The sequence below is a fragment of the Ascidia mentula genome, chromosome 8 (assembly GCF_947561715.1).
Source record: "Ascidia mentula chromosome 8, kaAscMent1.1, whole genome shotgun sequence".
Lineage (NCBI taxonomy): Eukaryota > Metazoa > Chordata > Ascidiacea > Phlebobranchia > Ascidiidae > Ascidia > Ascidia mentula.
The window spans coordinates 1,046,077-1,071,932 of NC_138573.1; the positions used below are offsets into that span (position 1 = coordinate 1,046,077).

General features: G+C 38.0%; 1 protein-coding gene across 1 annotated transcript; it reads left to right on the forward strand.

Annotated features, from left to right (window-relative positions):
* The first annotated feature begins 5,353 nt into the window (after positions 1 to 5,353).
* On the forward strand, positions 5,354 to 25,002 carry LOC145910811 (complement receptor type 1-like). The gene is made up of 44 exons (XM_082998017.1): positions 5,354 to 5,429; positions 6,075 to 6,160; positions 6,518 to 6,613; positions 7,370 to 7,481; positions 7,815 to 7,922; positions 8,168 to 8,260; positions 8,751 to 8,942; positions 9,331 to 9,460; positions 9,694 to 9,845; positions 10,372 to 10,541; positions 10,867 to 11,026; positions 11,395 to 11,583; positions 11,786 to 11,980; positions 12,135 to 12,323; positions 12,515 to 12,700; positions 12,881 to 13,069; positions 13,290 to 13,478; positions 13,603 to 13,791; positions 14,038 to 14,226; positions 14,367 to 14,487; positions 14,730 to 14,881; positions 15,298 to 15,467; positions 15,756 to 15,903; positions 16,230 to 16,418; positions 16,714 to 16,908; positions 17,078 to 17,266; positions 17,423 to 17,611; positions 17,729 to 17,917; positions 18,112 to 18,300; positions 18,550 to 18,738; positions 19,064 to 19,184; positions 19,374 to 19,525; positions 19,827 to 19,996; positions 20,196 to 20,343; positions 20,724 to 20,912; positions 21,224 to 21,418; positions 21,738 to 21,926; positions 22,102 to 22,290; positions 22,471 to 22,659; positions 22,937 to 23,054; positions 23,281 to 23,432; positions 23,653 to 23,822; positions 24,120 to 24,270; positions 24,487 to 25,002. The coding sequence occupies exons 1-44, from the start codon at positions 5,372 to 5,374 to the stop codon at positions 24,495 to 24,497; spliced, it is 6,936 nt and encodes a 2,311-aa protein (XP_082854143.1). The 5' UTR covers positions 5,354 to 5,371; the 3' UTR covers positions 24,498 to 25,002.
* The last annotated feature ends 854 nt before the right edge of the window (positions 25,003 to 25,856 follow it).

A 25,856-nucleotide genomic window follows, 5' to 3' on the forward strand; every position in this document is an offset into this window, starting at 1 on the left:
AAATCGGATTAACCTTTTCATGGGAAATAGTAAACAACTTCTTATGTCTAAGGCTACTGTGAGTCAATTGTTGATATTTCTATGGACTCGCCAGCTTCTGTGTTGCTTCGACAATCACAATATTCATTAAAACATTTCAATTGAGAGGCTTTTGAACGTTTTCGACAAGAAAATATGTAAACACAATGTATTGTTTTGTCGTAAGGAAAATCGCCGTTTTTTTATTGGAAACGCAAGATTTTTGTCAACTTAATGAGATTTCTCTGGGATAGCTTTGGGTTCTTTAAAACCACATCTCCAAAAGTAAAAACGAAGGTAGTTGAACTCTTTGTTGTAAAATAATTGTGTATATGACCTAGAAAAATATGTTTTAATTAAGTTTAGACAGGCGTCATTTAAACCTCTGACAAAGTAACGTTAAAGAAATGTTACTGTTTTTTTGTCATTCATGTCATTTTCATCCCAGTTTTTCACTCTTTAGGGTTGGTTTAACCCAGCTTTATGATTAGGCTACGTAACCTTCAAGCTACATATAGATGTGTATCAGACAAGGTAAAGCTTTGATCCAGTATCGTTTCACAACAAACATCGATAATCGCGATACTTTCGCAGTGGCTGGCAGTGACGTTAGTTCGAGAATTGCCCTTTAATTTCCATTATATATTAAAGCCACAACCAGTGATGGAAATAAGTTCGGCTATATTCGTTTCGACGAGTCTTTGGCCTGACGGAAACCAACTGATTAAACTTGGACTTGGTAAACTCCGATTTCCCAAAGGATATCTGAGGTAGTTTCGTATCGTGATTTATCGTGATTGTTTGTGAGTCGAAACAAATATAACCAGGGCCTTTGAGAGGAAACGTATGAGGAGGTACAAAGACCTTTTTTAAGATCGAATGGAATTGCAGGGATTAAGTCTTTGCGGTAGAAATCCCTCCGCTTCATAGCCCCATACTATATATTCTTAGGAGCCTGGACTTTTATGTCCCCCGGCGTGCGTTACAGGTCGCGGAAATGGCCCGAACAGCAATGATTTCTCAGTGTTTTATTCCAACCTCTATCTTACTCCAGAAAAAGATTGTCCGGTCGACAGCGCCACAAACGTCACCAGTTAAACACTTATGTTTAATCAGATCTCGATTCCTGGTGCGTCGCCAATCTTAGGTAGCACTGCTTGCGTCACACATAATGGGAGGTATCATTTAAACACGTGACTCACAATGCATTTTTTTCCTTTTTTGAGAAGTTTTGCCTTCGCTCAGCCTGCATCGAAAATTTGATAATCCCTGTAGCAGATTTTGTGAAGTAGGCAAAATGGACATACCTTTGCAAAACGGAGAAATAACGATGTGTTGGTTGTTTTTACATGAAAAATTCGTGCTGTGCCTGAAAAAAAAAGTTTTTCAACTTGTCCCATGCACATAAAGAGAGCAAGACGTGGTCTTAAAAGAATGCAATTTGGATAATTTTCTACAAACACCATTTATATCTAGACATGAAATGGTCATCACATGTTAAAACGTATCATCAGCGTTTATAATAAATCTTGTATTTGCATCACACACTTTAATACCCGGTTCTCACAGAATTGAATACATACCAGACGCATTTGCAACCCTCCTATTACTATCTTTGTCAAGTACAGGTTAAAGCTCTTCTCCAAGCTTGTGTATGTGTGCAGTAAACAACTAAAGCTGACGCACGAAACCTTGCAAAGTAATTGGTTGTGAACTACGCGGTATTCGCATTATGTGGAACTTGTCCAAAACATGTTCGTTACCGCGGTTTCTCGGAACAAGAATATTTGTTTGATCATCTCAAGCACGTTTAAGAGGCGGCGAATTGAAGATACTAATTACCCATTGATATCTCCGTATCACAAAAAAACAAATTGGTTAAGATAAGTGCCCGCAGTAGACGAGGTTTGTTGCTGGCAATCGAATCGCGGAATAAAATTAGCGATTTTTGTATTTCCAGAAGAAGTTTTTTTTTACATTATGAACATGCCTGGCAGCATCACTAATAGAAGAATCCGAAAATACTTAAAAGATTAAAATCGGTTGACATGTACAGGCGCGTAAACTCTGCAATTACTGGTCCCTATTTGGTAACATGGATTCAAGTGAAGCCTCTCGTTTGAAGTAAGTCCACTTTTCTACAGATACGGTTGTTGATCGACAGCCTACCAGTGTGGCTTGGTTCACCGATCCGGTGTAGTTTATTGTTTTTTTATCAGTTATTAGTCAATGTTTGTAATCTAGGAAAATGCCATAGATTCTACTTGAACTTGAAAAAAGTACAGAAACTGACGATGTTGTTGGGGCGAAATTTATATTTCTGATTGCTTTTGGTAAAAAGATCGCAATGGCGCTGATCACCTGCCACTCTTTGCGAGTAAGTTCAAATATTTTTCCTCTAGTTTCCCAACAGAATGCTAATTGACGCTAACTTCGAATGTGAGGTATGTCTTCATACGTACGTGTGCGTACAAGAATGCGCTACAAAATAGCGGCCCTATAAAGATTGTGTAAAGTCGTAGGATGAGTTCATCACCAGTTTCGTAGCTTGTCTGGGGGAACGGATCGGAAATTTTGGACGTTATTTTGGGAACCGATGTTGCATTTTGTTTACCGGTAAATTCCATCCTGGAAAATACGAACCAGTGACAACAAAGACGACATTTTTAACATTTGACGCAGGTAACTGACTTCAAGTAAGGGTTCAAAATTACTGACACTATTTTCCTCCCCTGTCATGAACAGCCAGTTTGACAAAGATAAGCTTTAACGTTGCGTTTCCGTGAAGCCCCATGGTATTTAAAGTAACGAAATTGTGATACTTTACTGGACAAATTCGCATTGTTTAGATGAAAAATCAGAAAGATGGTGGGCTAGAGGCCTGAAATGAAATGACTGGATCAGTTGTTAGCAACGTTTTTACACGAGTTTTACACGTTTTTTCGACAGCGTTTAATTCCACAAACCGCAAATCACCTGATCAACGTTCGCCCGCACATCTGTGAGAGTAAAATTTGCGCAAGGCACAAAGTAGAGGCATTGCTACTGAGTGACAAAAGTGCTCTAATCGTGTCTGTCGAACTTGTCTCGTTGCCGAACCGCACAATCACCGCAGGTTGATTGTTGTCGGTGGATTGAATCCAACTGTTCTTCGAACTGTTATTGTGGCGCATTCTTTGCATTATATTTTGAATGAAACTTTTTGCTTTTCTTCGAGAAAATATTGAACGAGCAAGAGTAACTGCACGAGCGACGAATCACCAAACGCCCCAAGTTTTATCAACTATTTGTAAAACTGCGCCATTGTTCGGTATTAACATATGTAATCATATAGTGTATGTCATATTTTGTACAACCAATAAACATATTTTTAAATTCATTATGGAGAAATTCACACAGCACAAATGACGGTTAAGTGATTTTTGTGATATTTGGTTATTTCATTTTTCTTCCGTGTTAAATCACTAAACTTAATTTTTGCACAGTTTCTCACGAAAACTTCCGCATTTATTGAGAATATGAAGATTCTCAAGTGCTTGCAATGACTCAATTAAAAGTTATCACCAATTTTAGAACCACTTTTCAATAAAAAGAGTTTCTTCTACCACGCAAACGGCATTCTCGCATCTTACACGTCTGTTGCGGTCAATTCGTCGAAGAGGTTGGAACCGCGGACACAAAGACCTTGTCATTGACGGGCGATTAACCTCATGTCCCATGATTCTAACGATTGTTTTTAATGTTTAACTGGTTTCCATACATTCTAATGCTAAAAATTATTTGCCTGAAAATTCAAACCAACTTAAATATTACAATTAAATACCTTTAAGCCCTCATAAGATCGATGGACATTTTTGGCTACACTTTGTCCATCTCTTACAATTGTCTCAAAAAATCCACAGTGCAAAATAGCAGTTTACAGAAAGCATGTAAACTTGTAACCAAATATCACTTTCAATTGTTAATAATCGTTAGAAGTGATGAAAGGTTTACTTATTATGTGAAATTAAAAAAGAGTTAATTACACGGAATAATGATTAGCATATTACCTTTGGCTTTTCTCTTCCGTGTAATTGAAATCATTAGATAAACTAATATCAGTGGCCACAAAGTATGATGGACTATTCAAGCTCATCATGTGCGTTGTACTTTCAATGCGGTTTAAAACAGTGGAATCCCCTCAAGTTTAATCCGTTGTCTTTGAAACACGGATGCGGACAAGACAGGAGCACGGATTCTGTTGGTTCAGACGACCTTAAAGGAGAACAGGAATCGGGTGGAAATAATTGGAAACAGATTCTAACCTTAAAGGAGAAACTATCCCCTAGCAAGGAAGAGCGCCCAGCTAGGGCAGGGACCATAATACATTCTGACGTTTTAACGCTGTAAGGAATTCGCCTCGGGCTGGGGGAGTCCCCATTTCGGTTGACGCAGTCACTCGGTTTGCAAGATCCTTATCGGCGGAGGAACATCAAACTATCGACGTCCCCGAATCTTCTGGAGCCATTATTCTTTGTAGGAAGCCTGTGTCGTCCATCAACGAGCAATATTGCTCTCGCGACGCGCGTGCAAATAAAATTTTCGACTTTTGATCTCGCGGAGATTTCACTCCTATTTTCGGGTTCCTTTGTTTGCGATTGTTTGATGACAAACCTCGTCCCGATGATGCGGTGCCTCGCGCGGCCTCACACGATAACCTTCACCTCAATCGGACTCCAATGAAACAAATGTTTTTCATGGGACCTTGTCTGACCACAACAGACAGAGTATCCATTTTGTGCGAATGTATATTTGCCCCATACGACTTGTATTAAATAAAGTCAAACACAAACATGACACATTTTTTTTATATATTTTCAGTGTTGTTTACACTCATACACTCTGTCCTGAAGAAGGCCGATTGTATGACGACCGAAACGTCGATCAAGTTTCCTTTATTTAGTTTCCTTTACTAGAAGATCTTTGAAATTAACTAAATAATATGTCTGATACAGCGTCATCGGCAAGTTGTTCAACAAATAGTCAGCATAAGGAAGAACCAGAAAACCCTATCAAGGTCAACAACCTCTAAATGAAAAAGCACCTTTCGGCTTGTGAAAATAACATCGTCTCATCATGACGTCACGTAAAGAAGCACCACGTGCATTTCGTCGCAGCTGCACGACGCGTCACGAGTGCAGATTACGTCACAAACGGGTGCATTGTTTTTCGCTCTTTTCGAGCGCCTGCGTCGCGGTTTTGCGTTTTCGCGCTGAAAAAGCGAGGAAAAAATCTTAGGTCGCGCGTATATATTACCCGGCTTACCGCGTGGTATCAGTTTGAAGTTTATCGCGAGTATCGCTCACTTAGAGAGATGAGGATTTTATTAACACACTTCGCCACTTTGGCCGCACTGGCTCTGTCATGTCAAGGTAAGGTTAATAAGTGTGCTTGTAGTTACTGATACAATTTTTATTTACAACCGTGTTTTTTTGCGCACTTGGTGATGTTGTGTTTGACCTTTTGTTGCCTTTTAAGCATTGTGTGTGTAACGACAAATTGTTGCAACTCTTTAAGATTCTATTTGAATAAGATACCGAGGCTGCTTACAGCGCATAAGCGATATCGATATTTCAAACAAATCTGCAGACATCAATCAGAGGTGTTTTATTAATTCACATAACACTCACAGTAATTTAATATCGCAAAGAAAAAGATAATAACGCCCAACCGAGTGTCAGAATCCTTCAGAATTAATGTGCGTGTTGCCTCTCTAAGAACATTTATGTATAAATTCGCGTGCGTGTAAGAGTTATTTTTGGCGGGCAATATTTAGATAAAGTGTACACATGACATTTATTGCCACGAAAATCCCCAAGCACAATTAGATTTTCGTGGATTTTAAATGTGGTGCTTACTTTTGGCGCAATCTAACCCTCAATTAGACATTGCCTTATTTCTGCGACACCACTATATCGAAATACGAATTAAATTGTTTGAACCAAGATGTTTCGGAGTTAGCTTGTTGTAATTTACTTGTGTTGAAGTTACCTCTAACTCTCTCTCTCTCTTTGCAGCCCTGAGATGCTGGGTTTGCGAAAACGCAATGAGTAATTCCGAATGTCTGCAGAGGGGAAAAGTTGAGCGTTGCATGAACAACCAGGTGAGTTAATCAACTCTGAGATCTGATCACCTAAAAACTGTTTCATGCCAAAAGCCACGTTGCTTATCGGAAGCACGCGCTTACACAGGCGCTGTCTGCCTTGCACGTTCTTGTGTTTAATTGCGTGCAGAAGGTGAAGTAGTCAATTGGTAACAGCAACTTTTAACTTGATATAGCAATGCGATAATATTTTGCTTTTCCACTGACATTGGAAAAGAGTAAGCTTAGTTAAACCGACATTATTTGATCAATGGTTTTTTCGTTCTTTGTCATAAAAAAAATCGTTACATTTGGATGCTTTCCCCTTCCGCAGCACATTTGACGAGCTTCAAGATTAACTATTTTTTCGTGTGACAGGAATCTTGCGAAACCGTTATGCGGCAAATCGACCGGGGAGTTTTAATCACCAAGAAATGCAAACAAGGACACGCGTGCCGGAATAACAACATGCAGGTGGGGGATTTATTATTATTACTGTCCAAAGCTTTGTGGTGGCGTTGACATCATCTTCAATATAGGATACTAAGAATAATGTACATGGGATTGTTACACATGTTACCAGTTGGATCAATTTTATTCGGCAAAATGCTGGTGTCTTTTATTCCAAAACGGGAAAACATTGAGCCAGCAACCACTATTGACGCAGAGAAGAACTTGTGCATTGCTTGTCACTGACTCAAACTTTAAAAAGTCTCCAGAATTATGCCTGGCGGGCGCATTTTGTCGACAAAGGTGATATGCAAACCCTTCATTGGCAAGCGAAACAAACCCGCAAATAGGTGTATTGTAACGTTCCAGACCATATGCTTGATCCCTTGTCTAAAGCAAGTTAAGCCCGCGGCACACTTGGCACGTTACCCGACCTGCTTGTTTTGAGTTGAAAACAGACAAAATACGTTAATATTTTTTCCAGGTTAAAACAACAATGTTTCAATATATTTTTTACGTAACATATCCTCAAAAAATATGCTTGATATAAGTTGTGGAAAATACCGATCTGTCATTTATTTTGAGCACGAGTAGGTAAAGTACATTATTCTTAGGTCAGGTCTTGTTTGTACAAAGTTGTTCATATTCAACCAACTCTGTTCCAACTTTGACACGCCCTGTATTTAAGAGTGTCCGTGTATTCCTGTTTAAAAATTCCGTTAGGTTCGACTTATGTTATTACAGCGAACAGTCAAAAGTAACTTGGTTTTGTAACAACAGAACGAAATGCCAGCATGGTTTCCAACGCAATGCAACGGAGACAGTACAGCTTCACTATGCACATGCTGCTGTTTATTTGACGAATGCAATACATTCTCAAACTGTCAATCATGTAAGTAGCTTTATGACGTAACGCTAGGTCCTTATGGCATGACAATAAGTGTGTTTGATGACTTAAGTCAAGGTTGACGTTTAATCCAAGGCTAAAGTCAAGGTTACAGTTTTGAACTTGACTTACAGAATCATTTAATGAATGCTTGTAAAAGCGACCACAGTACTTTGTACATGACAATTACCTTGACTTTTGGACTGGATTAAACGAAGATTTCCGCAACATTTAAACACTTTTAGTTTTATGAGATGACGTAATAATGTGTTGTAATCATCATTGTGCTTTAACAATGCAGTAATTCTTTTTCTTTCTAACGTTTGTTATCGACCACAGCTTCCCCTAAATGCTCAGAGCCTAAAATTCCCGAACATGGATCTCGCACGTGTGATATTCAACCTAACAACATTCGCGGGACGAACTGTGAATATTCTTGCGACGAAGGTAAGGCCATCTTGCTTCCATAGAAATCATGCGTTAAGTTGATCCATCTATAAAAATCATACATTTAATTAGTTACCGTGTTGTTGTTGAAAGTAGCAAAGTAAATTTCCACTATGGCATAATTTATGGTGTGTTGCAACGTTGACGGCATGACTGAGTGAGACTGTAAATGAGGCATTAATAAACAAAAAAATCGTAACTCTTCCACAAGAACCCAGAAAATAATAACGTTAGTTTTTCTACAGGTTACACATTGTCGGGGTCTTCAACATCATCATGCACAGCAGCAAAACCTCACGGTTCGTCTTGGAATCCACCAGCACCTGAGTGCATTCGAAGTAAGAATCAAAAAACTTTAATGTAAATTGAAATGACTTTCCTATTATTTTTTGAAAGACTTATTTTTTAATTTCATAAATTATAAAATTCAGGCATTAATTTTCTTTCTTAGGCTTGAATTGTGTTTTGTATTTTACCATTTTTTAACAATTTCACACATACACGATTTTGTTTATTTTGGACTTCGCCGAGATTTGAGCCTCCGCGCTGTTGTTTATAATTTACCGTGGCTTTAACCTTGCTATCTAATACGCCTTAGTGTGTTCGCATCATAACTTGATGCGATTAAGTCATTAAGTGCCAGAGGTCTAAGCGGTCTGGATGCTAACATTGGCAACCAGTCAAGCAGTGGTTCTTTTGGCTAAACCGATTTCCGCCATTAACCCGCATTGCCTGCTGTTATGTTCGTATCGACTTGGCGATGGTTTTAGTTTTTGTGTCTTTGTGTGGACGGGCAGCCACAAACAAGCTCTTGTTTACGAATTTCAGTCATCAAATGTGGCGAGCAAGCAGCTCCCAGCAACGGAATGGTGGCGTGCTCGAATAAAGATAACTTGCAGAGTGAATGCACTTTCTCTTGTGATGATGGATTTGAGTTGAACGGTGAAGAGAGCACGACGTGCTTGGCACAAGGAGGTGACTCAGGAGAGTGGAGCAACCCAGCGCCGACTTGTCTGCAAGGTGAGATTAGGTTGGAGCGAATTCTTGGTTGTTGTGATCACCGGTGTACGGTCAGGTATTGAATTGAATGCTCGCCCGCACAAGACACTAAACCTATAGTCATGACTTCTCAAAAAAAATCGTAAAGAATTTAAATCGCTTATAGTTATTGTGTTTCTCTTGTGAACATGTAGCGATAGGTCCCAAATGACTAAGAGTCCAACAACGCTACAAGACAAAGAGAGCATTTTCTTATTCGCTTTATCTTGGTATTTCATAATCCATGAGATGTTGTTTTAAATGTTTTGGTAAAATTATTACCTTGGAACTTGAACGAACATGAAAGTGTTTTAATTGAAGTAAAATTACAACTTGTCATCATAATATGTGGGACGTTATTATTTTTCAGTTCCTCTGAACAATCCCGAAGGATGTCCTCCCCATATTCTCATGGATGCTTGCATCATTCTCGACTCCTCGTCATCGGTCAGAAGGAAAAATTGGCCAACCGTGAAAAATTTTGCGAAAAATATCATAAAGTAAGACTTGTTTTGAATCGTTATATCCACAAATCCAAATGAAGTTTTACAAACGATTTTTCCATAAATACACTAGGGCTTTGGTGACATTACCATAATTTCGATACGAATGCAAACAATCAAAAGCTTTTCGCTTCTCCAACGTGAATATTTGAAAATATTTTCCTCATTTTGCCCACCACCATACTTTCCGCGTCATTGTGTAAAACTTATTTTATTCATTTTTCCCTCAGTTTGTTCAAGATGTCACGTGACGACACACAATTCTCAGTATTCAGTTACGACACCAGAGTTCACCGGGATTCTCAGATTCTCTTTAATAAATATGGAACTGATAAGAACGCGTTGATATCTGAGGTGGACGGTTTGGAATATCACAGTGGATGTAAGTGTTTGTATGTAGTGTCGTAATATACCAGTTTAACAACTCATATACACTTAATTGGTTTCCAAATATTCTTAAATTCTTGGTGAATGGAGTTTTGATTTCTACAAAATCCTTAGATTTCATTAAACTGATTCGAATCGAATAACGAACAGCTTCTCAATCTTTTTTGTTCTGCGACAGCATTTCAAAAGAAAATTTCTATGCGAGCCTAATTCGAAAAAAAATGTTTGTGCGTTCCCATTAAAAAGAAGAACTTTCTATTTGCCCGCTTCTATTCGACAACCAAAAGTCAATTTGTTCCGCGACCGCAAAATGACATTTTTCTGCTGCTGGGATAAACGTAATAACTTATTCATTTTTCAACACTTTATCAAAAACTTCGCAAGTCGCTACCGATAGTTTAAGAAGCCCTAGTATGACGTACGTAGCTCTGAGGTACTTTGTAATACTATCGTAATTTGTCGGATATAAACTTCCTATTTACTACCCACGCGTTTCAATTAAACGTCTTGTGTTTCCATAGTAACCATGACCGGAGGCGCCCTCGAACATGCCCGTGACGTCATCTTCGCCCCTGGTAACGGTCAACGTGACGGAGTAAGGAAGGTGATTATTTTGGTTACGGATGGGAATTCGGACGCCACCAGTCCAGTGAAGGAAGTGGCGCAGGACTTGAGGGACCGAGGAACGCTGGTTGGTAACTTTATACTGAATACGTAAATACCTAAAGTATTAAAATCTCCCGCGTAAGTCAGATACTGTGACCAAGTGTTATTATTGAAAGGTGAAGGCTGTGAAGGTCAAAGTAACAATTATGGATTACAAAGTCCTCCGTATTGATAGAAATTGGACAAATGTTTCTGTTTGTTTTTTAGTTTAATGATTTTTTTCAGCGCGAAATCATAAAGACCCGAACAAACCTGTGTTACATCATAAACGCGAGAAAACGAATGTGCGTTGGAATGTGGCGACACTTTCAAAGCTGTCGCGTAAATCTCTGTAATTCTGCTTTTGACAGATATACGCCATCGGCGTGGGATTCGATATTGATCCGGATGAACTCCTGGATTTGACCGGAACAAACGAGCAGGTATTTTACCAAGAAGACGGATTCGATACTTTGGATAAAAACCTTGCTGACGCAGTTGGGAAGAAGATTTGCGAAAGGGGAATTTACGGTAGAAAAATAATATCAAAGTTTTTTAATTTTTTGTTTTTTTGTCATATAATATCTAATGATAAAAAAGTGAATCATAGCAGTGGATTAACAAGAAAAATATGTAATTTAAAGTTAAGACAAGAAATACACGTCATTGATATGCTAATTGTAAACTAAGTGACAGGTGTTCATCTTATAAATATGTGTCTAGCAATAATCTTTGTATGCTCCACAATTAATTCATCAATTTCCTTCAATATTCTTCTCGATATTTTAACTCAAAAACCACTAAAATTCCGTGACACTTTTATTGGTTGAAGAACGCTGGTTCAGACCAAAGTAGTTCTTCGCCGCTACCATGCAACAACACCTTCATATTATTCACAGGCGATATATGCGAGGAACAAGTCGCACCACAAAATGGCGATATGATGTGCTCACAAAATAATGACGTCAATAGCGTGTGTGTGTTCAAGTGTGACGACGATTTCGTGTTGGAAGGAGATTCTTTCATAATGTGCCAACAAAAAGATTCCGGCATAAGTTGGACTTCGAGCTCCCCTTCTTGTGTTAAACGTGAGAAAGTTGATGCAAAATTATTGGATCTCAAACCGTTTTTCATTTTTTCATGGTTTACCTGTATTGAAAGATGTTTTGAATGGTTAAGTTAACGTGATTTCTAATATTTGCCTTGGTACAATTTTACCTTAACATACCACCACCAAATTATATGAGTAATGAATCACTAAACCCTTTATTTCCAAAATCATTTTTCCAGTATTTGATGAGAAATGTGAAGCTCCTGTACCGCCACCCAATGGACGTATTTTGTGTTCCGCCGGCAACGATTTAAACAGCGTCTGTTCGTTTAACTGCGATTCCGGATACAGAATTGAAGGATCGCTAACTTCAGAATGTGTTAAAGATAATACTAAAGCTGTGTGGACGTTTGTGGCGCCGAGATGTATTGCGGGTGAGATTCTGCTTAATTTATCCGCGTCTGGTAAAGAATTTCGGCACCTTTAGCAATTCACCTCCCTCAATTCTTCAAAAAAAAATTCTTTTAAATACTTTTATTGAAATCAAATTATTTATTTATTTTCACGTGATTTCTTTAACACTTTCAGCTCCTAAGTGTGATGTGATGAGAGCGCCCACTAACGGGCAAGTTTCGTGTACATCCGGAAGGGATTTGGAGAGCGTTTGCACATTTTCATGTCTTCCGGAATATTCTCTCGATGTTCAGCAAACCGCAACTTGTTTTGAAACCAAAGACGGCGCTGATTGGTCGACGGGAGTCCCTACCTGCGTAAGAGGTAACGGACCGTAACGAATCGATACCTGAATTTTTGTCTCAGTCAAAAGAATTTGTATTCAAAAAACGCAAACCCGATCATTTGCAGTTTGCAAACTTGTATTTTCACAAACATACTCGTGATATTGCAATGTAACTTGATCACACACCAGCTAATGAACAAAACAAAATACCTTCCCAATAATTCACCAGACGTCTGCGATGAACTCCATGCACCGACGAACGGGGATTTTATTTGTTCTGCCGGAAATGACGTTAACAGCGTATGTGCGTTCAACTGTGACGACGGGTTTTTGATGGATGGAGATTCGTTCTCTTTGTGTGAACGTAGAGATTTTGTCCTGGCCTGGAGCTCAAACGTCCCGTCTTGTGTTGAAAGTGAGTGCTCACATTTCGGTTATCAGCCACCTTTTGTTCGCCAAATAAGGACCTCCAATCATGTCATTGCATGAAACATTACTTTTAAGTCAAATATATCGGTTCAGCAATGATCAAAATATCATCTTGACCTGAGGAACGATCACACGATTTTAACCTTGTTCTTTGTCCGTTTTTTAGTTCCAGCTTGCCGTGTTGCAACAGCGCCCACTGACGGTACAGTTTCATGCACATCAGGTGGTGACATCAGTAGTGTTTGTACATACACGTGTAATGATGGATATAAACTCAGCAATCTGAATGTTGTGACTTGTCTGGAATCAACTGAAGGAGCTGAATGGTCGTCAGAGGCACCACGTTGTGTCGAAAGTACGTTTTATGTTTTCTTTTCTCAGCTACAAACGTTTCAAAAACAAATTACAACAACGAAACAAAAATAAAACATTATCCAAACACAGAATATAAACTTTGATAGCTGGATACACACAGCTCACAAAAATATTGGCTCCATGTTCATTTTAAAAAATACACAATTTACCTGTGAATCATTTGCAAAACACTGGAATTTGACATTCTCTTTTGACTTCAGTTCCAAAGTGCAGCAACCCACAAACTCCCACCAACGGCCAAGTATCTTGTACTTCCGGAAGTGACGTCAACAGTGTTTGTTCTTACTCGTGTAATGATGGATACAGAATGCTTGAACCCCACATCGTAACCTGTTTGGAGGTGGAAGGTGGGGCTGAATGGTCAACCAATGCACCACTCTGCCAACTAAGTAAGTTATACCAAAAACGAGGGGTTGTTTTTTTTGCTTTTGCAAAGAGATTCTTGTCCTATTACATATTTACAGCTTTTCCTTTCCTCTGTAATAAACTCTATACACCACTTTTCATTTTTAGTCCCCATCTGTGACAGTGCTGTATCCCCCACATTCGGCCAAGTTACTTGCACCTCTGGTGGGGATCTGAACAGTGTTTGTACATTTACCTGTGATGAGGGATATTTACTTGAAACCGAGGGAACAGCAACTTGTTTGGAAACCAAAGATGGAGCTGAATGGACGAATTCGTCGCCAAGATGCGTCATAAGTAGGTTTGCTTTCGGAATCTTGACTTGATATTTTGTGCAATGTAAATTTAAGTTCTCTGGTGATTTGCTTTAAACACGGTTGTGTTTGACACAAGTAGTTGAGTCAAAAATTCAATAAACTGTATTATAGCAAACTTTCATATTATAACGAATCACGTAAAAATGGAACAAAATTGCTTGTAACTTTGTCGCCCAAACTGCAATACATGACACATCATATTTGAACAAAACTTTCCACTTTTTAGTTCCAACATGCAGCGTCGCAACAGCGCCACTTAACGGTCAGGTTTCATGCACGTCTGGTGGTGATTTGGGCAGTGTTTGTTCATATTCGTGCAACCAAGGGTTCAAGCTCGATGCAGAAAAGACTCCAACTTGCCAGCAAACAAACCTGGGACTGCGATGGTCCACGGATCCACCGCTCTGCGTAAAAGGTGAGTGGGGTTTCATTCTATTCTTGAACGGCTTCTTATTATTTTGGCATATTCCCTCCTCCAAGACTTACCTCTGATATTACCAGACTACACACAGTTACACTTATTTAAAAGGAATTAATTTTTGTTGTAATTTTTAGAGAGCAAGATTGAATGTCCACCCCATACATTGATGGACGCTTGTATTATTCTCGATTCATCAGCATCTGTGAGAAGGAGGAATTGGCCAACCATGAAACAATTCGCAAAATCAATTATAAGGTTTGTTTGATATTGAGGGAAAGTTGGGGAACATTCCCTAAACTGATACGAGAAAGTATACGAAAGCTGACTAAAAATACAGAAACATGAAAATGAATTTGGAGCAAAATGAATGACTTCAAAATGTTTAAAATGGTTGAACTTTTCATAAATTAAGTTTTGTAAATAAACTTGGAAATATACAGTTTAAAATACCTGTAAGTTTAAACATCATAGACTCGATCATATATGATATATTGCAGATCGTTTGATATGTCGCACGATGACGCTCGGTTCTCAGTATTCAGTTACGATACCAGAGTTAACAGAGAGTCCCAGATTCTTTTCAACGAGTTCGTGAGGAATGAAGCCGGGTTACTCGCTAAGATGGACAGGATGAATTACAACGCTGGATGTAAGAATTGATTGTTTCCAAAATTTTATCGTCGGTTGCGTTATTTTTTTAATTTAAAAAATCAGCCCATTTCTTTATATTTTTTTTACCAGCATTCCGCCATTAGCAAAATTATGTCAAACCGGCAGTACATGATGTATTCTATATATTCTCCGTAAGGCTAAAATCGTCATATTAATGCTCCTGTGACGTAATATCACGAATAAATATCGTTTTTTACAACTATCGATCAAGCGGGTACCATCAAACCCAATAGAAAACCACAATTCTTTCCAGCACAATTAAATGTTGATTATATTCTATACTGGCTTTTCGCCAGTTGAAAAACGCTTGATCTGGAAAATCACGACGTCCAACACAAAGCATTCGTATGTTTGCAATAACAACATATGACATATGTCCTCTTGTTTCTATAGTAACTATGACTGGAAAAGCTCTGAACTACGCTCGTGACGTCATATTCAAACCCGGAAACGGGAAACGTGAAGGAGTTAGAAAAGTTCTCATCGTTGTAACTGATGGTGATTCTGACGCTACCAGTCCGGTAGAGGAAATATCGCAACAACTCAGGGACGACGGAACCCTGGTAAGTTGGTGGTGACGTCTGTTGCTCTGACGTAGGGAAACGTTTTGTTGTTTTTGAAGATTTTAATTGGGGTTGAGTTCAAAAAGATAATTCGATGATTTTGCTTTGAAATAGTAGATAGTTGGTTTATTGTGTCAAAAGTACGTGAGATTTTTTCTGTCTTGCATTCTCTAATCTTAATTGATCAAGCAACTACAGTATCGATTATTTTCATTCTATTTGTGGATTTTGATATCACAGTAATTCAGTAAAACATTTTAAGAAAATTAAACGTTGACTGTGTTGTAGATCTACACGGTCGGTATCGGCTTCGAAGTGGATCCGGTCAAACTTGCCGAAATATCTGGGAACACGCAGAGAACTTTCTACGTGGAAGAAGGATTCACTTTCCTCAACCGAGGTCTTGCCAACTCCATCGGACGAGCAATTTGTGACGGTAGGTTGCCCTAAACCTCAGTGTATGATAGAAGATTTCGCTTCTTGGACATTTTTGTTCTACGACCCCATGTTCCTATTTCAATCATTTTTCTTATTTTTGTAAAACACAGGTTATTTTTTTATCTAAATCGCACAAGTAAAAGAGAAATGACGAAACAAATTACGTGGGGTATTTCAGGCAGTAGCACTCCAGTATTTACTTTTATTCTGAATTAAAAAGTTTTTTTGTTCAGCCAGATATACGCATGTTATCCAAATAGAAAAAAAGTATTTTTCTTGTCACCATACTTCAAAACGTGAATGCAAGATTTCATTTCCTTGCAGATGAAAAATGCACGCCTCTCGAGGCGCCATCTAACGGTCAGATCTCGTGCTCATCCGGTCGTGGCCTCCACAGTACGTGTTTCTTCTCCTGCAATGCTGGATATGAACTTGTTGGAGAAAGTATGTTGGGATGCGAGAAGATGAGCGCTGCTCTTAACTGGAACTCAACTAAACCGGAATGCAGAGAGGGTAAGATTTGTGAACTTCAGTCGTAGTTTGCTTGGGATAAAACGTAACAATAATAAACGCTTACAGGCATAGCTTACGAATTTATAAGTTGTTTAATAAATTATATTAACAAAGCTAAATGGCACAAAATACTGCTGCGTCTTTAACTTAATTCAACACAAACGTTTGCGGAAAAATTAACTTAGTTTCAGTTTTGTAAGCTGCTTTGTATCTGCTAAAGTTAGCATCCTTTTAACAGTCTTTAACATGGAAAAAATCGTAACATTTCTAATCCGATAATCTTGATCACTCTCAGCTCTTGTTCTGAAATGCGATGCGCACGTTGCGCCACCCAACGGTCAGATGACGTGTTCTTTGGAAAACGAACTTTCAAGCATTTGTGAGTTTTCATGTGAGGACGGTTATAAGTTGGAAGGAGAAAGTGTTTCCACTTGTATCGAGATCGGTGACGCTGCCCAGTGGTCATCCGTTGCACCAGTTTGTGCTGAAGGTAAAACTAACATATGTATCTACTTTAGAATATTGTGAGATGCCTATGTTTTTATAGGATCTAGTACCGATTCCAAAATTTTTGTGACTGTGTTTCAAATAATAAAACAGTGTGGAACATTTAACACAAAATACACCATTAACCTTTACGTTCTATTACAATATTTCAGTTCCAAAGTGCAGCAACGCACAAACTCCTTCCAACGGCCAAGTATCTTGTACTTCCGGAAGTGACGTCGGTAGTGTTTGTTCTTACTCGTGTAATGGTGGATACAGAATGCTTGAACCCAACATCGTCACCTGTTTGGAGGTGGAAGGCGGCGCTGAATGGACAACCAATGCACCGCTCTGCCAAAGAAGTAAGTTATACCCCAAATTAGGGATGTTTTTTGTTCAAAACCAGTTGGAAGTTTTACTCGGAAAATTTTGCGAAATTTTTTTGTCCTTTTAACGCGTGAACAGCTTATCATTTCGACTGTATTTAACCGCATGTTTCACACTTTTTCTATTTTTAGTCCCCATCTGTGACACTGCAGCATCGCCCACTAACGGCCAAGTTACTTGCACCTCTGGTGGGGATCTTAACAGTGTTTGTACATTTTCCTGTGATGAAGGATATTTACTTGAAACCGAGGGAACAGCAACTTGTTTAGAAACCGGAGGTGTAGCTGATTGGACGATTACGTCACCACGATGTGTTGAAAGTAAGTTGTATGGGTTTTTATGGGATCTAGAAACGATTTCCAAATTTTTGTAACTGTGTTTCAACAGTGCGGGACATTTAACAGAAAATATATCAATAGCATTCTACAATATTTCAGTTCCAAAGTGCAGCAACGCACAAACTCCTTCCAACGGCCAAGTATCTTGTACTTCCGGAAGTGACGTCGGTAGTGTTTGTTCTTACTCGTGTAATGGTGGATACAGAATGCTTGAACCCAACATCGTCACCTGTTTGGAGGTGGAAGGTGGTGCTGAATGGTCAACCAATGCACCACTCTGCCAAATAAGTAAGTTATACCAAAAATACAAAGTGTTTTTCATTAAAACGGTTTGATTTTTTTTATTCTTACACTGTGTTTCAGCGTGACATACTCAATTCAGGTTTGCTTGCAAACTCTCGGAAAAAAATCTTTTTCTTCTGCAAATTTTCGTAATCTCGTGTTCCATACATCTAACTTCATATACTATATTTTGTTTTTAGTCCCCATCTGTGACAGTGCTGTATCCCCCACATTCGGCCAAGTTACTTGTACCTCTGGTGGGGATCTGAACAGTGTTTGTACATTTACCTGTGACGAAGGATATTTACTTGAAACCGAGGGAACAGCAACTTGTTTGGAAACCAAAGATGGAGCTGAATGGACGAATTCATCACCAAGATGCGTCATAAGTAGGTTTGCCTTCGGAATCTTGACTTGATATTTTGTGCAATGTAAATTTAAGTTCTCTGGTGATTTGCTTTAAACACCGTTGTGTTTCACACAAGTAGTTGAGTCAAAAATTCAATAAACTTTATTTTATCGAACTTTCATATTATAACGAATCACGTATAAAGCGAACCAAAATGCACAGAACCATGACACTCAAACTATAATAGCACATGACACATCATCTTTCAGAAAACCTTTAATTTTTTTAGTTCCAACATGCAGCGTCGCAACATCGCCACTTAACGGCCAGGTTTCATGCACGTCTGGTGGTGATTTGGGCAGTGTTTGTTCATATTCGTGCAACCAAGGGTTCAAGCTCGATGCAGAAAAGACTCCAACTTGCCAGCAAACAAATCTGGGTCCCCAGTGGTCCACGGATCCACCGCTCTGCGTAAAAGGTGAGTGGATTTTGATTATATTCTATAGTAAGACCGCTTTTAGATTTATATCGCAAGGATTTTGGTGTCCGACATCTTTCAAGGATTTTGAGGCAATCCAGTTACCTCAAAATCTTTCCAGAAACCGGATATAATCGTTAAAATGTCTGCTGCAATTCTTAATCAAATTCTTATTAGTTCGGCAAATTTCCTAATCCCAGACTTGCCTCTGAAATTACCAGACTACATACAGTTACACTTAGAATTAATATTTGAATTAATAATAGAATATATCTAAAAAAAAAATTAAAATTTTAATAGAATTAATTTTTGTTGTAATTTTCAGAGAGCAAGATAGAATGTCCACCCCATACATTGATGGACGCTTGTATTATTCTCGATTCATCAGCATCGGTGAGGAGGAGGAATTGGCCAACCATGAAACAATTCGCGAAATCCATAATAAGGTTTGTTTGGTTAATGATGGGGATTTCCCTAACCTGATACGAGAAAATATACGAAAGCTGAAAATACTAAAAATACGGAAACACCAAAATAAATTTGGATTAAAATAACCAATTGACTAAAAATGGTAAAAATATTGGGATTTTTTGTAAATTAAGTTTTTTTAATCGATCATATACGATATATTGCAGATCGTTCGATATGTCCCACGACGACGCTCGGTTCGCAGTGTTCAGTTACGATACCAGAGTTAACAGAGAGTCCCAGATTCTTTTCAACGAGTTCGTGAGGAATGAAGCCGGGTTACTCGCTAAGATGGACAGGATGAACTACAACGCTGGATGTAAGAATTGATTGTTTCTAAACTCCTTCTTTTCTTCGTCAGTTGCGTTAAAATTTGTTACACAATCCAAACAAGATGCTCCGCAAGGCTGCATGACGTCACAGTAATTCTCCTATGACATAATATCAGAAAACCATAATACTCGAAGAAGTGGCTTTCCGCCAAAAATAAACGTTGATTATATTCTATACTGATGTTTTGCCTGTCGTACAACCAGGCTTTATCAACAAAACCACAATGTTTTACACAAGACACGTCTGTGACAACACATAACGCACGGTATGTCTCTTTGTTTCCATAGTAACCATGACTGGAAAGGCTCTTAACTACGCCCGTGACGTCATATTCAAACCCGGAAACGGGAAACGTGAAGGAGTTAGAAAAGTTCTCATCGTTGTAACTGATGGTGATTCTGACGCTACCAGTCCGGTAGAGGAAATATCCCAACAACTCAGGGACGACGGAACCTTGGTAAGTTGATGGTGACGTTTGTTGCTCTGACGTAGGGAAAAGTTACGTCGTTGTTTTTTAAGATTTTAATCAAGTATGGAAGTAATCCACTGATTTTGCTTTTGAATAATAATAGTTGGCATCTACGGTCTGTGGATTTTAAAATCACAGTAATTCAGTTAAACAATTTAGGAAAGTCAAAGCGTTGACTGTGTTGTAGATCTACACGGTCGGTATCGGCTTCGAAGTGGATCCGGTCAAACTTGCCGAAATATCTGGGAGCGCACAGAGAACTTTCTATGTGGAAGAAGGATTCACTTTCCTCAACCGTGGTCTTGCCAACTCAATCGGACGAGCAATTTGTGACGGTAGGTTGCTCAAAACCTCAGTGTATGATAGAAGGGCTTCTTAAACGCCTTTGTGATGCGACTTATGCACTTGTTTCATTTTTTTTTAAAGCACAGTTTTTTCTTTATTGCCTAAATCACACAAGTAAAAGAAAAAGAAAAAGAGATAAAACATAACAAATAAAGTGAGGTGCTTCGGTCTGTAGCACACGAGCATTTACATTCTTGCAGGAATATATATATATATTTTAAGCAATGTTCAGTCCAGATGCACGCACGTTATTCAAACAGAAAAACTTTTATTTTGCACGCAAGGTTACTACGAACATAAAACCACAAGGGTTACATGAATCTTATCAACATATTTGCTCATGTAAATAACAAATCTCATTTCCTTGCAGATGAAAAATGCATGCCCCTCGAGGCGCCATCTAACGGTCAGATCTCGTGCTCATCCGGTCGTGGTCTCCACAGCACGTGTTTCTTCTCCTGCAATGCTGGGTATGAACTTGTTGGAGAAAGTATGTTGGGATGCGAGAAGATGAGCGCTGCTCTTAACTGGAACTCAACTATACCGGAATGCAGAGAGGGTGAGATTTGTGAACATGCCATGAGGAAATAAACGCAAGTTTAAAGGCATAAGTTATGAATTCATAAACTTTAATAAACAGAAGAGCCTTCGAATTTATAAGTTGTTTAAAAAATTATATTGACAAAGCTAAATGTCACAAAATACTGCTGCGATTTTAATTTAATACAACACAAACGTTTACGGAAAAATTAACTTAGCCACAGTTATGTGAACTATTTTGCATTTTCTATGAAGTGAGCACGCTTTTAACTGTCTTCAACATACGAAAATCCTAAACGTTTCTAAACAGATAATCTTGATCACTTTCAGCTCTTGTTCCAAAATGCGATGCGCACGTTGCGCCACCCAACGGTCAGATGACGTGTTCTATGGAAAACGAACTTTCAAGCATTTGTGAATTTTCATGTGATGACGGTTATAAGTTGGAAGGACAAAGTATTTCCACTTGTACAGAGATCGGTGGCGCCGCCCTGTGGTCATTTGTTACTCCTGTTTGTGCTGAAGGTAAAATTCTGTAATTCTGTATTGAAAACATTTCGTCAAAGCATTCTTTGAATGCAAAAGTTATTTTAAATGGTTTTACGATAAACAAGAAAACCTATTCCTTAGTAAATTTCTTTCATAAATATTTTTTAAACATACAAACAATGTTCTTAATTCGGGCCTATTGCTAATATTTCATCCAGAATGCAATTATTGCTTTTAAAATTTAACCAAAATTCCAGTCCTAACCTTGTTTTAGTATTTTGGTAAATTAAATTTCATATTAATAGGAAGCGTATATTCTCAATATGTGTAACACAACAATTTTCTTAACTTTCAGTTCTGAAATGCGATGCGCACGTTGCGCCACCCAACGGTCAGATGACGTGTTCTTTGGAAAACGAACTTTCAAGCATTTGTGAATTTTCATGTGACGATGGTTATAAGTTGGAAGGACAAAGTATTTCAACTTGTACAGAAATCGGTGGCGCCGCCCAGTGGTCATCCGTTGCTCCAGTTTGTGCTGAAGGTAAAAGCAACATAAATACTTAAGAATATTGTGAGATGCCTATGAATTTCATTTTATTTAATTTTTTTTAATTAAACATGCCTTTAAAGATAACGTTTGCCAAAGTTTTTAATTAAATAAAAGCGTTAGGGCGAAATTTAGAGGTTTTCTTATGAGAAATTTTTGATGTTTTCAGTTCCAAAATGCGATGCGCACGTTGCGCCATCCAACGGTCAGATGACATGTTCTTTGGAAAACGAACTTTCAAGCATTTGTGAATTTTCATGTGACGATGGTTATAAGTTGGAAGGACAAAGTATTTTAACTTGTACAGAGATCGGTGGCGCCGCCCAGTGGTCATCCGTTGCTCCAGTTTGTGCTGAAGGTAAAACAAGCATATATATCTACTTTAGAATATTGTGTGATGATCACGAATTTTATTCCAGTTGAATATTTTTAATTAAATATGCCTTTAGAAATAACTGTTTGCCAAAGTTTTTGGTTAAATAAAAGCGTTAGGGCGAAATTTAGAGGTTTTCTAAATATAAATTTTGGATGTTTTCAGTTCTGAAATGCGATGCGCACGTTGCGCCATCCAACGGTCAGATGACATGTTCTTTGGAAAACGAACTTTCAAGCATTTGTGAATTTTCATGTGACGATGGTTATAAGTTGGAAGGAGAAAGTGTTTCCACTTGTACGGAGCTCGACGGGGCTGCCCAGTGGTCGTTCGTTGCTCCCAAATGCACTCAAGGTACGGATTAAGTCATTTTTTTTATCATATTAACCCTGAGTACGTCGTTATAATTGTCGCCGTTTCAAAAATTTTAAAATGAATCATTTTCACTCGTAACATTAAATATAGGCGACGTGAAGATAATAAACGAAAAATATCATGGATTTCCTTGATACCACTTTTACATTCTACGTTGGATTGTAACCTGTCATACTGCCGGGTTTGTCAAAGGCAGTCCCAAGCTTTCGTGAGAAAAGATTAAACAATTTTAATTTGATTTTCTGTTGATTTACAGCCAAAAAGAAATGTCCTCCACACATCAGCATGGATGCTTGCATCGTTCTTGATTCTTCTTCATCTGTAAGACGAAGGAATTGGCCTTCCATGATCAACTTCGCAAAACTCATTATCAGGTAGAAAGGATGAAAACCGAACCTTGAAAACACGCTTTTGAATACAACAATTTTAGACTGATCCCAGCAGTAACCGATTCTTGCTTGCCACGGCAAAAATTTCCATAATAGAATCTCTCTTTATGCAAATTGAGTAAAGAATAACCTGTACTAAAGCATACCCTTGATTTTCGTGATGTTTTCCTCATTAATAAACATTGAGTTGAAACTTTAACATTTGTTGCAGATCTTTCGACATGTCAGAGGATGACGTTCGTTTCTCCGTCTTCAGCTACGACACAAGAGTTCACAGAGATCACGAGATCCTCTTGAACGACCACATTTCAAACGTAGATAGTTTGACCAGCCAACTCGACACGATGCGTTACCACGGCGGGTGTGAGTATTTCGTCTAACATTTTATAATTGATCAATGGCACTTATGTACCTTCTTTTTATCAGACAAATAGACCCTCAAAAACATATTTTCTAACTCTTTTAATGTGCTAGAAATGGAAGTAAACAAAATGAAATTTGAACAAAGCAAAATGATCCTGTCAAATAACTTATTTTTCAAAGTTTCCATTATGCAATCAATTAAATATTTCTATATTTTTAGTGACGATGACCGGAAGCGCCTTACGTCATGTTCGTGACGTCATATTCCAGCCCGTCAACGGTCGTAGGGAGGGAATAAAGAAAGTTCTCATAGTTATAACTGATGGTGATTCTGACGCCACCAGTCCGGTAGAGGAAATATCCCAACAACTCAGGGACGACGGAACTCTCGTAAGAATCTTTACTGTGTTTTGACAGTTGTGGATTAAAAACCTTTTTGAATAGAAAATATGTTTATCGCTGTGTTGCTCCGTTATATTATGCATGCATCATACTAATGTTGAGAGCAAAATAAACCTTATTTAGTGAAAAGGCAATTAGGAAACTGTGCAAAAATAAAGAAGCGTACAAGTTAGATAATAATAATAAGTTGACTTGATTAACGAGAAATATTGTTAGACCTTCAAGATCTGTGTGGTAGATCCTTCACAGTAGATATTGATTTTCAATTTGAATTTCTTTGAGTAGATTTACACGGTCGGTATTGGGTTCGAACTTGATCCGGAGCAGTTGGTCAAGATTTCTGGAGCCGAGAGTCGAACTTATTACCAGGAAGACGGATTTGAAACTCTTAACGAAGACCTTGCTCATGAGATCGGTATCAACATCTGCGATAAAGGTATTTGATGATATTTAGGCAATCTTATGTTGACCAAAGTAATTTCCAGTTCACGTAAAATCGTGATTTTCTACATGACTTTGTCGCGTTTCGCAAATTTTAAGACTCCACTGGACAGCACTAGCACTGACCATTATTTTTACTTGAGAAAAGCACCATTGGCAAAAGTTGAACTTTTTTAAAGTAGAATGTTAATTATTCAAATATTTTTTGCAGAATCTCCCTGAGAAAGTTACGTAAATTTACATCAACTTCAAAGTACATGAGAGTTAACTGGGCCTAATTTATTTCTGTGTGAAAGAAGAATTTAAGTAGGGTTTTACCTCTTGAATGCGTCCTGTTTTATCACTTGTAGTGATGCCATTCAATCTGCTTGAACGCAATGGGTTACAATGGGTGACGTTGTTTTTGCCGCATTTGATTAAAATCAACAAATGCTTTAACCTGGTTAAGAACTAAAATATCACAAAGTTCCAATTTTTCGATTGCGTTTTTTCTTTGTTTGTTTTCTCTGCAAATGTTTCTACTTCGGATAATTTCTGCAATGTTTTGTCGTCGTTTCTGTCAGTGTTGAAGTTCCTTATATATTTTGTTTTAACTTTACCTCCAATTTTTTGTGTATTTTTTAACTTATTCTTTTCTAACTTGCCCGTATTTTGCTTGCCATTTGTTTTTAATCTTATATGCTCCAGTTCTTTTTGTTTTTCGCAATGGTGGTAGAGTTTATTTAAATAAATACTGACAACTTGCAAGCAATTGTTTCAAAATTCTGTTATAAGCTAAAGATTTTCTTTAGTATTTTTAATGTTAAAGAGTGGCATGATGAAACAAATAAAGATCGAAGTACAGTTGCGTTTAGGTTTTGGAAAAGCTTTTCCGATTTTCTTTAAACTAAATAAATTGCAGTTATAGTAAAAAATTATACTAAAGCATGGGTCTGGCACGATTTATGGGCAACATTAATTGAACCGGTATTCTGTTTGAAATAATAAAAACGCTCAATTAAGCAACGTAATCCTGTGCTTTTGTAGACAGATACGCTTTTACCAAACAGAGAGTACATACTACTAAAAAATACAAAGCAACAATATGATAAAAATATTCGAAATTTTTTCCCACAACCAAAATGACCCCTTAAAATATTCTACCGTATTGGATAAATTACTTTCTCCGGGGCGTAGCTTGATCGATTTGTTACGTCACAAATAGTCGGTCAGGAATCGAAGAATAGCTTTCCGTTCGAAAATGTTGTGATATTCCGTTTGCGACAAAATTGTATCGTTCAATGGTAATATGTTGCTTGTAACTCATATTCAGTGTTAATTTAGTAGTAACGAAGTGCTTTAACATTAAATTTAAGTGGGAAAGAAATATACAAGACGCTTTGTCGCCTTCTAATCTGTTTAGAGATATTTGTGTTTAAATGTTTTTAATTATGTAGAGCAAGTGCTTTTTACAGTTATATATCATTAGTTTTTATCGAAGATGGTTGTTCATAGTTCACAAACGTGACTTTTCTGATCAAAATAATTATATTATGCATTAACAATTCAATGCATTATACATCTAGTCCTAATAAATAACAC

Excerpts from the sequence above, each read along its gene's own strand:
- LOC145910811 (XM_082998017.1), top strand. The coding sequence starts at position 5,372 with ATGAGGATTTTATTAACACACTTCGCCACTTTGGCCGCACTGGCTCTG. Across the intron at positions 18,739-19,063 it reads TCCACCGCTCTGCGTAAAAG|AGAGCAAGATAGAATGTCCA; the intron begins GTGAGTGGATTT and ends TGTAATTTTCAG. Across the intron at positions 22,660-22,936 it reads TGCTCCCAAATGCACTCAAG|CCAAAAAGAAATGTCCTCCA; the intron begins GTACGGATTAAG and ends GTTGATTTACAG.